The sequence below is a fragment of the Vespa velutina genome, chromosome 3 (assembly GCF_912470025.1).
Source record: "Vespa velutina chromosome 3, iVesVel2.1, whole genome shotgun sequence".
NCBI lineage: Eukaryota > Metazoa > Arthropoda > Insecta > Hymenoptera > Vespidae > Vespa > Vespa velutina.
The window spans coordinates 8,884,646-8,899,759 of NC_062190.1; the positions used below are offsets into that span (position 1 = coordinate 8,884,646).

The 15,114-nt window shown below is 22.9% G+C and overlaps 1 protein-coding gene across 3 annotated transcripts; it reads right to left on the reverse strand.

Annotated features, from left to right (window-relative positions):
- Window positions 1-132: 132 nt before the first annotated feature.
- LOC124947842 (scavenger receptor class B member 1-like) lies at window positions 133-14,916 on the reverse strand. Of its 3 annotated transcripts, XM_047490521.1 has the most exons (12): window positions 14,855-14,873; window positions 14,589-14,629; window positions 10,381-10,471; window positions 5,442-5,533; window positions 5,172-5,332; window positions 4,513-4,657; window positions 3,704-3,904; window positions 2,069-2,229; window positions 1,490-1,776; window positions 1,149-1,267; window positions 906-1,031; window positions 134-781 (listed from the first exon to the last, which is right to left on the reverse strand). In XM_047490521.1, exons 3-12 carry the CDS (start codon window positions 10,412-10,414, stop codon window positions 488-490), a joined length of 1,620 nt encoding a protein of 539 aa, XP_047346477.1. In that variant the 5' UTR covers window positions 10,415-10,471; window positions 14,589-14,629; window positions 14,855-14,873; the 3' UTR covers window positions 134-487. The 3 variants fall into 3 exon arrangements, with proteins under 3 accessions (XP_047346476.1, XP_047346477.1, XP_047346478.1); XM_047490520.1 differs by lacking the exon at window positions 14,589-14,629 and having other exon boundaries at window positions 133-781; window positions 14,855-14,916; XM_047490522.1 differs by lacking the exon at window positions 14,589-14,629 and having other exon boundaries at window positions 10,381-10,463; window positions 14,855-14,872.
- Between the last annotated feature and the right edge of the window lie 198 nt (window positions 14,917-15,114).

The window sequence follows — 15,114 nt, forward strand, 5'->3', positions numbered from 1 at the left end:
ATGACTAGTTTTGAAACATTATTATATTTATGAGTAATAACAATAACAATAACAATAATAATAATAATAATAATAATAATAATAATAATAATAATAATAATAATAATAATAAAAATAATAATAAACAATAACAATAGTAATAATACAAAAAATAAAACTAATAGTTCTTTTTTCTTCTACAGAATTAATTTTATATAATTTTGATATAGAATTAAGATTCAATGTCATTTAAAATGTCACTTAAAAATATAATGAATATTATATTGATATATTACTGATAATTTTCTTTTATACCAAAACTTTTATTTCTAGAAATATTTACTTATAAAAAATTTGAAACTTTATTTTGTGTGTATGTATGTGCGTGCGCAGATGTTTGTATGTGTATGTATGTGTATGTATGTGTATGTATGTGTATGTATATACCATGATTAGAACCTAACTCATACCTGTACATTAGAAAATGAATAAAAGTAAATATTATGAATTAACTATACAAATCCGACTTTGATTTAATCTTTTCATTATTCGGTAAGATATGTATAGTAGTATTTTGGCCATATCCTAAAGGTATCCTCAAATCTGCGCTATCCCTTCTATCAAAGTCAAATTGTTGTTCTTGATGCTGATTGAATATCCAAATAGATGCTGTTAGCGATAAAATGATCAACGTAATGCCAATGATCATTAATAAGTACATTATCACAGTTTGCGTGATAGGAAGTACTTTAACAATCATTTTTAATAAAAATAACAAATTATTCGGCACAGATGGAATCGTCTATAAATGAAAGATTAGAGAATATTGATATATATAAACACATATATAATATATATATAAATGGCAATTGTATAAATTGTAGATAACATATGTACATAGAATTATTTAAAAAAAAAAAGCTTACCAAATCGCTCCAGAATAATGGTACTGTTATATTATTAAATGGTTTGACTTTTGAATTATATTTCGTATCATACATCACAAGATTCGTTTGTATTCTAGAGTTTACTTTTATTACCATGCCTGTGTCCTGAAAATAAAATAATTAAAATATATATATGTATATATATAATAAAAATATCGAATACAACAAAATATTTCCAACGTTATTAGAAACACAAGCATATGATTAATTACTATAGCTTACAGGTTGAATTAAAATTTGAGTAGCATGTTTTTCTGGATCTGGATGAAGGCCTTCCACTTCATTAATCAAACTTGGATCACCGTCAAGAAAATGTGGTAAAGATACAGCTGCAGGAATATCTGTTAAAAAAAAAAAAAAAAAGAAAAAAAAACAAAGAAAAGGAAGAATGAAAAGAAAAAATAGTTAACATTTCTTTAGTTTTTCATAATAAAAAATAAAAATTGCGAATTTTTTACTCAACAGATATACTATTAATAATATGAATATTTTTACAATTATTTCTTAAAATCATAAAAAAAAAAACAAAAGAAAATTACACACACATTAATTAGTCAACTTACTAAAATAACATGCCGTTAAGTCTGAAAGTCCTTTCCTATGACATTTTTTTAATTTGCGACAATAACATTCGTTGTTCGGATTTTCATTTGGAGGATCCAAAAAATCTTCCGACATGGTATAAAGATAGCTTGGAATACCGTCCTCCGTGACAACGTCTTTTTTAAATACTATCGGTAAAGTTCTGCAAAATGCTTTTCGAAAAACTCGAAAAACAGCACGTTTATCCAAATTCGGTGGAAATATCGTTCCTTCTACAGCTCCTTGAATCCGATTACATATTGTATTTCTATAAATTGAACGTACACATTTTTGTAAATATTTAAACATACACGTACTCAATCTTCATTGTAAATTTAACTATTTTAAAAAGAAAATTGAATTTTATACGTTTGATTTTTAGACACATGAAGTTATTACTTCATACACGATGTCCATAATCGTAGATCTTAGAAATCATAAAAGTTCTATTTACAAATTTATTTAAAAAAAACAATTAGTACATTATCGTGTATAAATATAAAACTTTATGAATAATTTGTTTTTTTTCTTTTCAGCAATTACTATTAACGTAAACTTACTCCGGATAAGTTTTGTTATCCTCCTCATCGCGATATCCCCAATTAGACAATCCAGGACTTCCATTGTAGGTTTCGATACTTAGATATCGTCCACTTTCATTTCTCATATCATCGTTTTTACGAATATTCATGTTGATGATGTTGTCACCTTCGTCGTACATCTGTAAAAGAAAGATTCATTTCTTGGCGTATAATAAGTACATATGTTTGTATGTGTGTGTATATGTATATATATAAACACATTATTAAAAATTGTATTGAATTAGACAATAAATAATACAGAAATTGTTGGGATATTTTAGATTATTTTCAAGTTTTAATTTTTTTTATTAATAATGAGAGTTTTTTTTTTTTCAATAAAATATTTCGATATTAATTATTGACCAATATTCAATACTTATATAGACATTATACGGGATATCTTTTAGGTGATATTGACCTCTCAATTTACGTCATTATTATTGTCCGTATCGTACATATTTCAAATAAAAGTTGAATGGCTTCGAGGAGGATATATTGTTATTAGTTCCTTTTTTCTTTTTTAATATGGATGTATAAAGGCCACTTGTGAAGATCAACTTTATTTATTCTTTTCTTTTTTAAACGGAATCATATGTTCTGTCGTATCGTTTAAAACGAAACACCCTATATATAACGATAGATTCATTTTTTATATGCGTTTAGTAAAAAACAAATCTTTAAAAAAAAATACGTTTCCGAGATTATTAGAAGCATAATAATATTCATTGATGATAAGTAACATGATAATGCTGATAATAAAGTAGGAATATTTAACGTTGATAAAGAAAAAGCAGGAATATTGAAGGATTAATAAGAAATATAATAAGAATAAATGAATAAATAATCAGTTTAATCATCTATTGCATACGTCAATGATGGAAAAAAAAATTCTGTTTTTCTATAGAATTTTCTTTATATTTCTGTATATAAATATTCATAGTCTCAATTAGGATAAAATTATTAAAGATTGTTAACTTTTTGAACTCTAATACAAGCTTATGTGCTCGGTGAAAGGTATCAAGCGTTAAAACCTGTAGTAGTTCAAAGTACGAAAGTTATCTATGTATGTACGTTATGTACGTATATATATATGTATGTATAGTGACTCGTGAAAGTAGGTATGTACATATATTGATAAAAAAATTAATGAAATATGCACTTCGATTTAATCTCTCTTACCTCCTCTGAAAAAAGATTAGCTAGAAAAAAATTGTTTTTATTCGTAAATAATCTAGTTCGTAAGTTCACATGAATATACTTTTGATAGTCACCGCGACAATAATTGCTTTAATAATCGATTACTTAAATAAACAATTACTTGTTAGTGAGATTAAATTGTTTCTCATGATAATATTTTGATAAGGAATGGTAATAAAAATAATGAGATTCTATCAATTAATCACAGCCACATTATTATATACTTATCAGTTTGCATTTTTATATTTGTTATTGTATTTAAATATTCACAGAGCAAGTTACATTTAAAGATTATATTGCATAATTGATTTGTTTGTTATCGGTTTCTTAGCCGGGAGATAATAAAAGAAACGAAATTTGTCGTATTAATAATTCTATAGGAAATTGATTTATATATATAAAAAATAGATTACTTACCCTATCAAGAAGACCAAATTTTCTAAACTTGAAATAAGATGGTAATATGTCGGTCGCTAATTTGACTAAGGTATCATCGTAACCCCATAAATAATCATAAGCTGTGATATTCAGTATGGGTTTGCTACCGATCATGTTGGTCAATTGCGTCAAAGGATAATTAATAAAAAATCCAGAATCGTACAACGCAGACGTTATGCCCTAAAATACAAATTGGTACATGTAGTAAGTATATATATATATATATATTTATATATATATATATATATATATATACTTATATATATATAAGTATACTAATAAAAATTTAACTTCAAAGTTAAATGATCACGCGTTATACTTAACCACTTTACGCAACATTTGCACTACGGAGTCAAGGTTTTAACAAGTTGATACATTGAAAGTAAAAATATTTTCCGATTCGAACTATAGCCAATACCAGTTTTTAAATGTACGCAAACACTTTGCCTTGAATTGTACAATCATTAAAAAAAAAAAAAAATAAAAAAAAAAAAAAAAAAAAAAAAGAAAAAAAAAAATATAATATATATTGCGCTCATTATATGATTGTATGACTTAAATATGACTTTTATTTACAATTGTGAAACAATAATAAATTTTAATAAAATTAAATTGGAAATATATGAAACGTTAGAAGTCTTGTTATTATTAATTTATATATCATTACATTTATATATCATATATGTTGTCTTGAATTAAATCTCTATAATTAATATTTTAATATAATTAATACAATATTATTAATAATTATTATAATATAATATTGTATGATTTTTTTTATCACTTACCAACATCGGAATATTCGGTACGTTAACATAATCTTTTGTGGGATCACTCTTTGATAATTCTGGCACGAAAAATACAGTCCTCTTTGGAATATAAGTTATAGTACCGTTATCGTTAAATGTTACATTTGTATTTTCTAAGAATTCTCTACAATGTTATTAAACAATGTAAATATTAAATCATATAAATAAAATATAAATAGATACTACCTACTCGATTGAACGATATAATATACGTACTGATGATTATGAAAGTGATCTAACGTAAGTCATTAGAGATATTAAAAATAAAGAACATACTTTTCCTTCTCTCACGCGATGTTCTTCTTTTTTAAAATCGTATAATAGAATGATTTTTCAAAAATAAATATATTTAGATAGGTACCTTTTCTATGATCGTCAATTATATACACGGTATTATTAAAAATTTTTTATTACAATAAAATAATTATATTTTAAGAAAAAAAAAATATATATATATACATGAATACTTATTTTTTCTGTGTTTATTAATTTTATACAAATAATTTTTAAATAATTCCAATATCAAAATGATAATTATTGATGATCATACTTCAAAATGAAAATTATAATATTACTTATTGATATACTTTTATAATCACCAGCTCGTACATTTTATACATAATATATGATTCACTCACTGATATACATAGGGTCCAACTTCATTCAGTTTTAATTTTTCCTTTCCTTTTAAAAACTCGACAGGATTGGTGATATTAAAAATGTATACTTTAACGAATATATCGATAGGTGGTTGTTTCCATATAGAGTAAATCATCGAGTCAACTCTCAATTGTAAATTCTAAAGAGAAGTAACAAGATGTGTATATATATATATATATATATATATATATATATATATATATATAAATATTTTTATTTTAACGCGAAGTTATATATATTGTACTTACGTAACCTATGATCAATTTTAAAGGATTGGTGACATAAATCGTATAACTCAATAGACTGCAGACCAAGCCGACCATAAATAAAATGATACATTCTAAAAAATAAAATTAATTTCATTAAAAATCCTATTTCCTCATGTATTTATATACGAGCGAATTCTTTTATTTATTATACTTCCGGCAATTAATTTAAAAAAAAGGATATGTATTGGTTTTTTTTATTAAAAATTGGTAAGCAAAAAGGATGTCTATATACATATATATGTACATATATATATATATATATATATATATATATATATTTATATATATATATATGTTGCAAAAGATCGTTTTTTTTTATTTCTCATATTTTTTTCTCTCTCACAAAAAATATTTTCTACAGAAAAATATTATTTAGTTATGTTAATTTTTTGAAATTATATTTTACATGATAAATATAGATACGTAGAGAGAGAGAGAGAGAGTCTTATAATATATATGATAATACATCTCTAACGCCACACAAGATTTTCTTCTGTAAATGTTTAAATATTTAACAAATATAACGTTTATCATATTTCCTTCTAATACGAAACGCAGTTATGTTAAATGAATTTCTGTGAATTATTTAATTATGCGAATTGATTAGAAATTTGTTTCATTCATTGGAAAATCAATTTATCATTTTACAATATGTATATTATAATTCGATTTGAATAAAAACAACGACAAGTATTCGTGATAAATAATTTAGAAACACATATGATATCTTGTATTTCATTTTTTTTTTTTAATCATTGTTATGATTGATCATTAGTTCCTTTAAATTTTCTCATTCGATGCACTTTTTGCATTAATTTCAAAAGATAGAAAAATGCAAAAAAAAAACAGGAAAGAAAGAAATAATAAATATAAATATAAGCGTATCTCTGGAATTCATTTAACATACTTATCTTTTCATCTTATACATTTCTTTTTTGTAGAAATCAGGAATTCATTTTTTTTTTTTTTTATATTAGGAATATTTATTTGAAATTCAATATTATTATTCAATTATTATTCAATAATATGTACAAATATAGTATAGACCAGAAGTGATTTAGGCGACTTAAAAAAAATATGAATTATTTTATTTAAATATTAAAACGTTTTTTTTTTAAATCTTAAAACTATAAGTTCTGGACTTGTAAGACACAATTTAAATCAAAATTAATCTAAAATGCTCGAAGAAGTGTTTTTAGGTCACCTTATATATTAAAGTTCATTATAGATATAAATAAATTATTAACCATTTATTAAAAGAGTAAAAGAAAGTGAAATAAGAATAAGAAAATCGAATATTGCTTATTTCCATTAACATGGAAATCAGTTAATGAGATGCAAGAAACCAGATTCGATTCGATTTAAATGGTCATTCAATTAATAATATGAAGCGATGATGTAACAATAAATATATCCAGTTCTTGACAAAGAAAACAAAAATTTAAACAAAATTGTATAAATGCTATTTATAAAGTTAATAGTTTTAAACTTCTGATCAGTATTTTGAATTAATTAATGATCATAGTATTGGTAATATTGGGTTGGCAACTAAGAAACGGCAAAATCCGCAATCACTTAATTGCCAATCCAATAATATATCAATAAATATATAATAGAACTGACGAAATTTAATTATTTATATTGATCAAAATATTCCTGTATATTGATCATTTATTTTATAAAAATATTTATCATTAATTAATGAAAATACTGATCAAATAAATAGAAGTGAAATTCAAATTGACGTGTAAAACAATTTATTAATATGATGATATTATTTCTAGATTAATTATCAAATTTCAATATGAAATATTGTTTAAATTATATTTATGTTAAAGTTATGTAAATAATGGTGACGAATAACGTAGATACGTAAAATCTTTCATTTAAACAACTTCTAATTCTCAAATTTAGGATCATGGAAAAATTACTATTTTCTTGTAAAATATACTGAAAGAAAAAAAAAGAAAGGAATCGTTCAAGTTAATCAATAAATTTTTGAGTTTAAAATTCAATCCCCATCGACATGTAACAAAATGGATGCGGAAGTTACATGAGTAATTAATTCAATTTGATCTTAAAATGAATACGTGATAATACGTAAATAGGTAGGTATTTTTCTTCGATGATAATTACTCATAGCTTATAAATATATATGTATATATATATATATATATATATATATATATATATATATATATACACACACACACACACACACACACACACACACACACATAATCTCATAGTAGTAAAGTTTTCAATAGAAAAACATTAGAACACTTTTATGCAATTAAACAGATATATTTTTTTCGAAGGAAATCAGAAAGCTAATAGCTTATATATTCTAATTTAATTCTTTGTTAAGTTATTTATATTCTATTTTTATTGCAAAGATGTGTGTATTATCTGTTTTGCATTTTCTTATGTAAATTGTTTTCTTTTTACCTTTTTTTTTGTTTGCTTTTTTATTTTTTTATTTTTCTTAAGAATGTAAGACTTTTACAGGAAATGTTATTCATGCAAATTTCTATTGGATAAATCTTATTTGTAATTTACAATATCAATCAAATAAAGTTTTTATAAATCTGATAATTTGTAATAATCGTAAGTAAACATTGAGAAAAAAATACGATTGATATCGATTGTTAATGTGAATAGATCAAAAAAGAAGAACAAAACAAAATAAAACAAAGCAAAATAAACTAAAGCGAGTATTTCAATTAATATGTAATTATTATAAATTTAATTGATATATAATTGAAATATATGATGCAAAAGTAGATATAAAGTTTAATCGTGCAATCGAATTAATATATTTTGAAAGATATTTACAGGATACAGATACGATAATCAATCAAACGTATTTAAAAATTGTTTTAAATTCTCGTTTTGTATTTTTTATCGCTCTTATATAAAGAATAAGAACAAAACAATTTTTTTTGTTTCTAATCCCTCTCATATTTCATATAACGTGCTAATTTTTTCATGTATACATATATTAAAAAATTTCAAATATGAAGAAAATTATACGTTTAATTTAATTAAAAAGAAAATATATTATTCATTTCATTTAATCTAAAAAGAAAAAAGAAAAAAATAAATGTCGATAATATGAAGGATTATTTTTTAATATTATATATATATATATATACATGTATATATATAGTAAAAGATTTCAAAGATACAACAAATGAATTATTAATGCGTTAACGAATATATAATATCTATTAATATAATTTCAATAAATTTATTTAATTCAAAAAAAAGAAAAAAGAAAAAAAACTATTCGAGATGTTAATGCGTTTATTTTAAAAAGAAAAATAGATTTTGTAATTTCTTTTAATATTTATAAGGGGGGTAATTTCTTTTAATATTTATAAGGGGGGAAAAGCATTACAAGAAAATGATTGTACAGTTAAATCATTCGATAGTTTCAAAAGAAATGTGACTAATGAATAAGAGATGTGCCCTTGTTCATTTAAAAACGACCAATAGAGAAATATAAGAAAAGAAACATCTACGTAGACTTTAAATAAGGTCAAGATCGAGCGCAACCGTTTACACTTTTCTTCATGCATAACGCTTTCCAACTTTCATTCAGGAGAATGTAGTCTTATATAATTATCACATCGAGTATCGTTTTTAGAGCAACGAATTCTTTCTATTTTTTGTTTTGTTTTGTGTTCTGTTTTTTCTTTTTTTTTTTTTTTTTGGTAATACATATCGAGAAGTTTAGAAGTAAAAGTACAATAATTATCGTTAATCTAGTTTTAGCGTGTATAGATATATATCTATTAACGATTAATGACACAAATGTTTTTCTGATTAAATATCGTGTATGCGGGTATATATGTGCAATGGCAAATTTTAGATACATTTTTTCACGAAGAAAATTCTTTTTTTTTTATATTCTTTTCGTTTTTTGTGTGTGTGTTTTTTGTGTGTGTGTTTTTTTTTTATTTATATTTATATGATAATAATATAATATTTCAATATTACTTCTAATTATTACGAATGCTTCTTTGAAATATTTCTATATATTTGAAAGTTCTTTGAAAAAATAGTCAAAATATAGAAAATTGAAATTAATACATATTGTTTAGATCTAAGGAGAAATGGCGAAATATTATTTCAATTATATTAAAAATATTATTTCGATTATATTAAAAGTATTACACAATAATATTTATGTAAATATTATTGTGTAATACTTTTAATATAATCACATTATCAATGAAAGGAAATGTATGATTAAATCGATGATAAAGTTAAGTATAGTTATTCCTGTTAATCCATACTTATATCCATAAATAAAACTTTGATACATTTTTTATTTCTTGTTGACCTTATCAATTTTAAATAACGTATGTCATTAAAGTGACAATTATTATTATCTATCCATCAATATATGCGACAATATTTTATACGAACATATTTTCATCATCAATTACTACTGAAGTTAATTGTTTTGTTTGTCTTTTTTTTTCTCCTTTTCTTTATCTCTCTCTCTCTCTCTCTCTCTCTCTCTCTCTCTCTCTCCCTCTCTGTCAATTTAAAAGATTAATATCTGTAATTAATATTACTTTTACTTCAATTAGAAAGAAAAGATTTATAAAAAAAAATGTAATTATCATTTTATCGAACGTTGATGTTTGTCAAAGAACATCGAACGTTTCTTCAATTGATAAATAATGATCGTTTAATTGGACAAGTATGAATAGACCGATAAATTAATTTGATATTTAGATATTCGAGATCGTTGTAATTACAAATATTTCTATTTATCATTTATACTATCAAACGTAATTATTATTATGTCATAATAACGTAGAAATTTAACCGTAAATTTAATCGTAATTGTAGAAATGGTATTGATTACGCAGTTTGTTAAATTTATAAAAAGAATCTTACTCACTTTTAAATTGTTGTAAAGGTATTGTCGATTTCATGGGTGTGACCTGAATCTTACAAATTTTTCTCACTTTAATCACCTCGACACTAGAAACCTAAAACAGTCGTATAACAATAATACTATAATATTGTGATTTACATTCGATAAAACCGTGTATACATTGTATAGCTAAGGGTATATCATTATGTATCTATTATGCATGTATATTTATGTGCAAGAATTAACGTTAAGTGTTGAGTTTTAAAACGCTTTTATTATTAATAATATACAAAATATATTAATAAAAGAGAGATCTTTTTTTTTTTAATAAATATAAAATCTTTTTTTTTTTTTTTTCAATTTATTGCATAATAGCATATTTCACGTAAATTTTTACAAATTATTTTTGTGAGAACATATAACAAAATTTGTACATTATCATATTAAAACAAAGAAAAATAGGGAAATAAATGATTAATGGCAAATCCTTTTTCAATAATTATGATATAAACGTTTTTAATATTAAACGAAATATAAATAAATAATATAATATAAACAAAAACAACATATATATATATATATATATATATAATTCTCTAACTGTTAATTATACTTTATATCTTATAATTATTGTAACGTCTAAATAAAGAATAAAATGATAATAATTTAAGGATATTAGTTTTTCAAAAAGTTACATGAGACGATAGAAAATTATATGTGTAGATGCAATTCGAGCATATGTGTACATTCTGTCAAATAATTCCTAAGAAACTTGTTTAACATAATTCTTAACACTTTATTTCCTCTTGACACAACGGTCAGAGTTCTTCCCTTTTACGTTTAACAAATCTGTTTAATTATTTTTCATTACAGCTTTCGTCTTTTTTTTTCTTCTTACGAATGATTCAAAAAAAAAAATATATATATATATATATATATATTTTTTTTTTTTGTTCCGTGCCTTTTCTTTTTCTGAAAGAAACAATTTATAAACAAAGTAAAATAAAAGTGAAAGAAACTTTATCACATTAATTTAATCTTGAATATATAATATAAAATATTTCGTTTTTAAAAGATCATGAGCGTTAAAGATTTATTACTTAAATAAAATATATGTATATATGTTTGTTTCATCAAAGTAAAAAGATGCGACATGTGTAATCTCATAGTGACTTTGATTATTTATTTTTTAGATCTTTTTTCAGATTTATCACATATATACGATGCTTTAGCGAAAGTTAACAAAATATTTAACCCGTGACAATCCCAATAGCGACAATTTTAAATTTTGTTTTTTATTGATGTACATACATATCTATATACATACATACATATATACATACATACATACATAGATATATACATATCTACATACATTATACATACACGTATGCACACGATACTAATTGCACTATACAATTAGTATAATACACTATAATGATCGATCGTTAATACGTAATTGTCGTGTAAATAATTAATTAAACTTTTAAATGTCATATTAAAACAATGGATATTATTTTATAAAATAGTTCTATTTATCAGTCATGTGATAAAGATATTTTTTTATTGATTTTCGATTCCGGAAAGGGGTCTCTCTTTTGTTAATAGTTAAATTCGAGATCGACATCTTTTGACGCGATTCAGAGAGAGAGAGAGAGGAGAGAGAGAGAGAGAGAGAGAGAAAGAGAGAGAGATTCTGTGTATTGATTAATTTCTTAATAATAAAATTTTAACAAGAAAATGATTTTTTGTTAGAAAACTCTCGACTTGGTATTATTTGTTTATTAATCATTTCTAAATTGATCAATGAATAAACAAATTTAAATTAACAGGTTTACTCGATAAAATCTATCAAGTCCGCGATTATAATGTGATTGATAGAAACGTATACATAATGTAAAAAAAAAAAGAATAATATTCTTATATTATATAAGACAAATAAAAAAAGATTATCGGATATTAAATATCTGCAATAAAAGCTTATACTTATAATAATAATAATAATAATAATAATAATCATAATAATAATAAAAAATAATTGTATCATCTTTGATGAAAGATTAAATGATTTATCCAGATATACGATTTATATATGTACATATGTATGTGCATATAATTTAGTAAACAGAATATTTGTACGTTAATAAAATAAAAAAAAAAAAAAAAAGAAAAGAAAAGAAAGAAAATATTGAAATAAATATACTATAAGAAGATATCCTGATATATATATATTTAGAAAATCTATCTATTCTGAAGTAGGTCGTGTAATAATCTGGATGTAATAATTCATTTGTCGACGTAATATATCATGGATAAAAGTAAAGTTGACCTAATTTTTTTTTCTTAACCTTGATGAGGCTCTTCTGAAACTAATTATGCATTCCTGATGCACACGTAATATTATCTAGTACATGAGAGATTTTTGTATAAGAAATCCAAGAGATCTGCGATACTATTTGATTTTATCAGGCTCGTCAGTATTATAGCGATTTCTATATCTGATGACCCACGATGGAAGGTTAGACTCTATATATAAGTATAATACTTACATATGTATTGTACATACGTTGAAAAACGTGAATTACCAATTGGGATTAATTATTCGATTTAGATTTTGAATTATCAATATATTGACACAAGATTTGATATATTTCAAATCGCAATGAATATATATGTATTTTTTACTTTCCTGTTTTTTTTTTTTTTTTAACTCGAACGAAAAGAGGAAGAAATTTGTATTCGCTAGTGGATTTAAATGCTATATTCATTGGATTAACATAGTAATATTTCAAAAATACCTATTGACGGTAGACAAATATATAGGTATATTTGTAAATGGATAAATCTTCTTTTGAAATGCAAATGAATGAATGCGCAAACGAACATATCGTACGACATGCAAACGTCTTTCTCATGTCTGAGATTTTTTTTTTTTTTTTTTTATGTCGGAGAACTATTTCAGTTGATATATTTCGACATGATATATGATATTTTTTATGATATCTCTTTCTTTTTTCCAAATTGTTTCATTATTATTATTATTATTATTATTATTATTATTATTATTATTTTATTGTATTTGGTTTTTCTTTTTCTTTTACATATGTACGACTACTTAAAAAATTCTTGAAGATTCAAAGTTAAGCATTTATCTAATTATTACTCATGAATAACATATATGATATAATGATAATGATGAAACCTGAATAGGAAAAAATTATTCATACAGTAGGAATAAATTATTCATTTAATATTAATATATATATATATATATATATATATTTAATATAATGTATTTAATATTAATATATAATATTAATATTAATATATTTAATATTTTTTCTTTGAAAATATTCAGTATTTTATATCTAAATAAATAAGGACCCTATCGTATTTCGTATTGAAATAATATTTGATATATTATATCTAAATATAAATAACACCATTAGTACTTATTATTGAAAATTTTATATTCATATAACTAACACTATATCAGGTGTTTTGTATTTGAAAAAATATTTGAGCGATATTTTGTATCCAAAGAAGTAACACCGTAGTATTTTTTTTTTTTCTTGAAAATTTTTACTATTTTATATATTAGAAAAAGAAAGGAATAATAATATCTAAATAAAAAGAAATTGTATTTGTTTCTCTTTTTTTACTTTTCTTTATTTATTATTATTTTTTTTTTTTTTTACTGAAAATTGTTAAAATTATTTTATATCTAAATGAACAACGCACTAATATTTTTTATTGAAAATTTTTAAATTATTCCGATTATTATTTTGATGTAATATTTATACCGTATAACAAATAATTTATTTTTAATACCTAAATAATCGTACGTGTACTTAATAATAATATACGTTTCTGTTGAATACAATACGACTTAAAAAGAATACGATAAGAAAAGACTTGTTTTGATTAATTTACATCTTAACAAATGTGTCATATAATATAAAATGTAAATTTACGTTTTTTTTTTTTTTTTTTTTTTTTTTTTTTTTTTTTTTTTTTTTTTTTTTTTTCATTAAATTTTAAACTTTCCAGTGTTCATTATTGTTTATTTTATAATTATAAGTTTTATCAGTTATAAAATGTCCGTAAAAAAAAAAAAGTAAAAGAAAAAAAAACAACGAGAAGGAACGAAATTGTTTAGGGGAAAAATGTTTAAAAAAAGAAAGTTTTCCATTAAATGACAAAATAATTAAATATATAGAAATAACACTTACCAAGCGAAGAGAAATTATTTTTCTCAATGATAAATCGCGAACTGAATTTAAAAATTCGGTTCAAAAAAAGAAAATAAGAAATAGAATAAAAACACTCTGGGATAACACTTCTTTTTTTATATGTATACAGTCCTTCAATAATATATATATAAATATATATATACATATATATATATTATTTTTTCTTTTTTAGATATTACATTAATCACAAAAGAAAACGCACGAGGTCATACATATAAATATATATCAAAGATTAATAATTTTACCCGCATGTATTTAGATAAACATATCAACGAACGTTTCGCGAATAGTACACTTCTTTGCTATCACTCTCTCTTTCCCTCTTTTCTTGATATTAGTGCGTGCAAGTCGTATGTGGACTCTGCTTTATACTGTCTCTTGATCATATAACCCCCCCGAGAATGACGACAACGACGACGACGACGACGACGACGACGACGACTACGACTAGAGCGAACAACGTGTCGAAGACATTGAAAATGACATTGATATAAAACATAAAACG

Bases quoted from the DNA above. Each gene is read 5' to 3' on its own strand.
- LOC124947842 (XM_047490520.1), bottom strand. The intron at 2,230-3,703 runs GTAAGTAATCTA...TTTCTTTTACAG, and splicing joins AATTTGGTCTTCTTGATAGG to ATGTACGACGAAGGTGACAA. The intron at 1,777-2,068 runs GTAAGTTTACGT...TTCAATTTATAG, and splicing joins GATAACAAAACTTATCCGGA to AAATACAATATGTAATCGGA.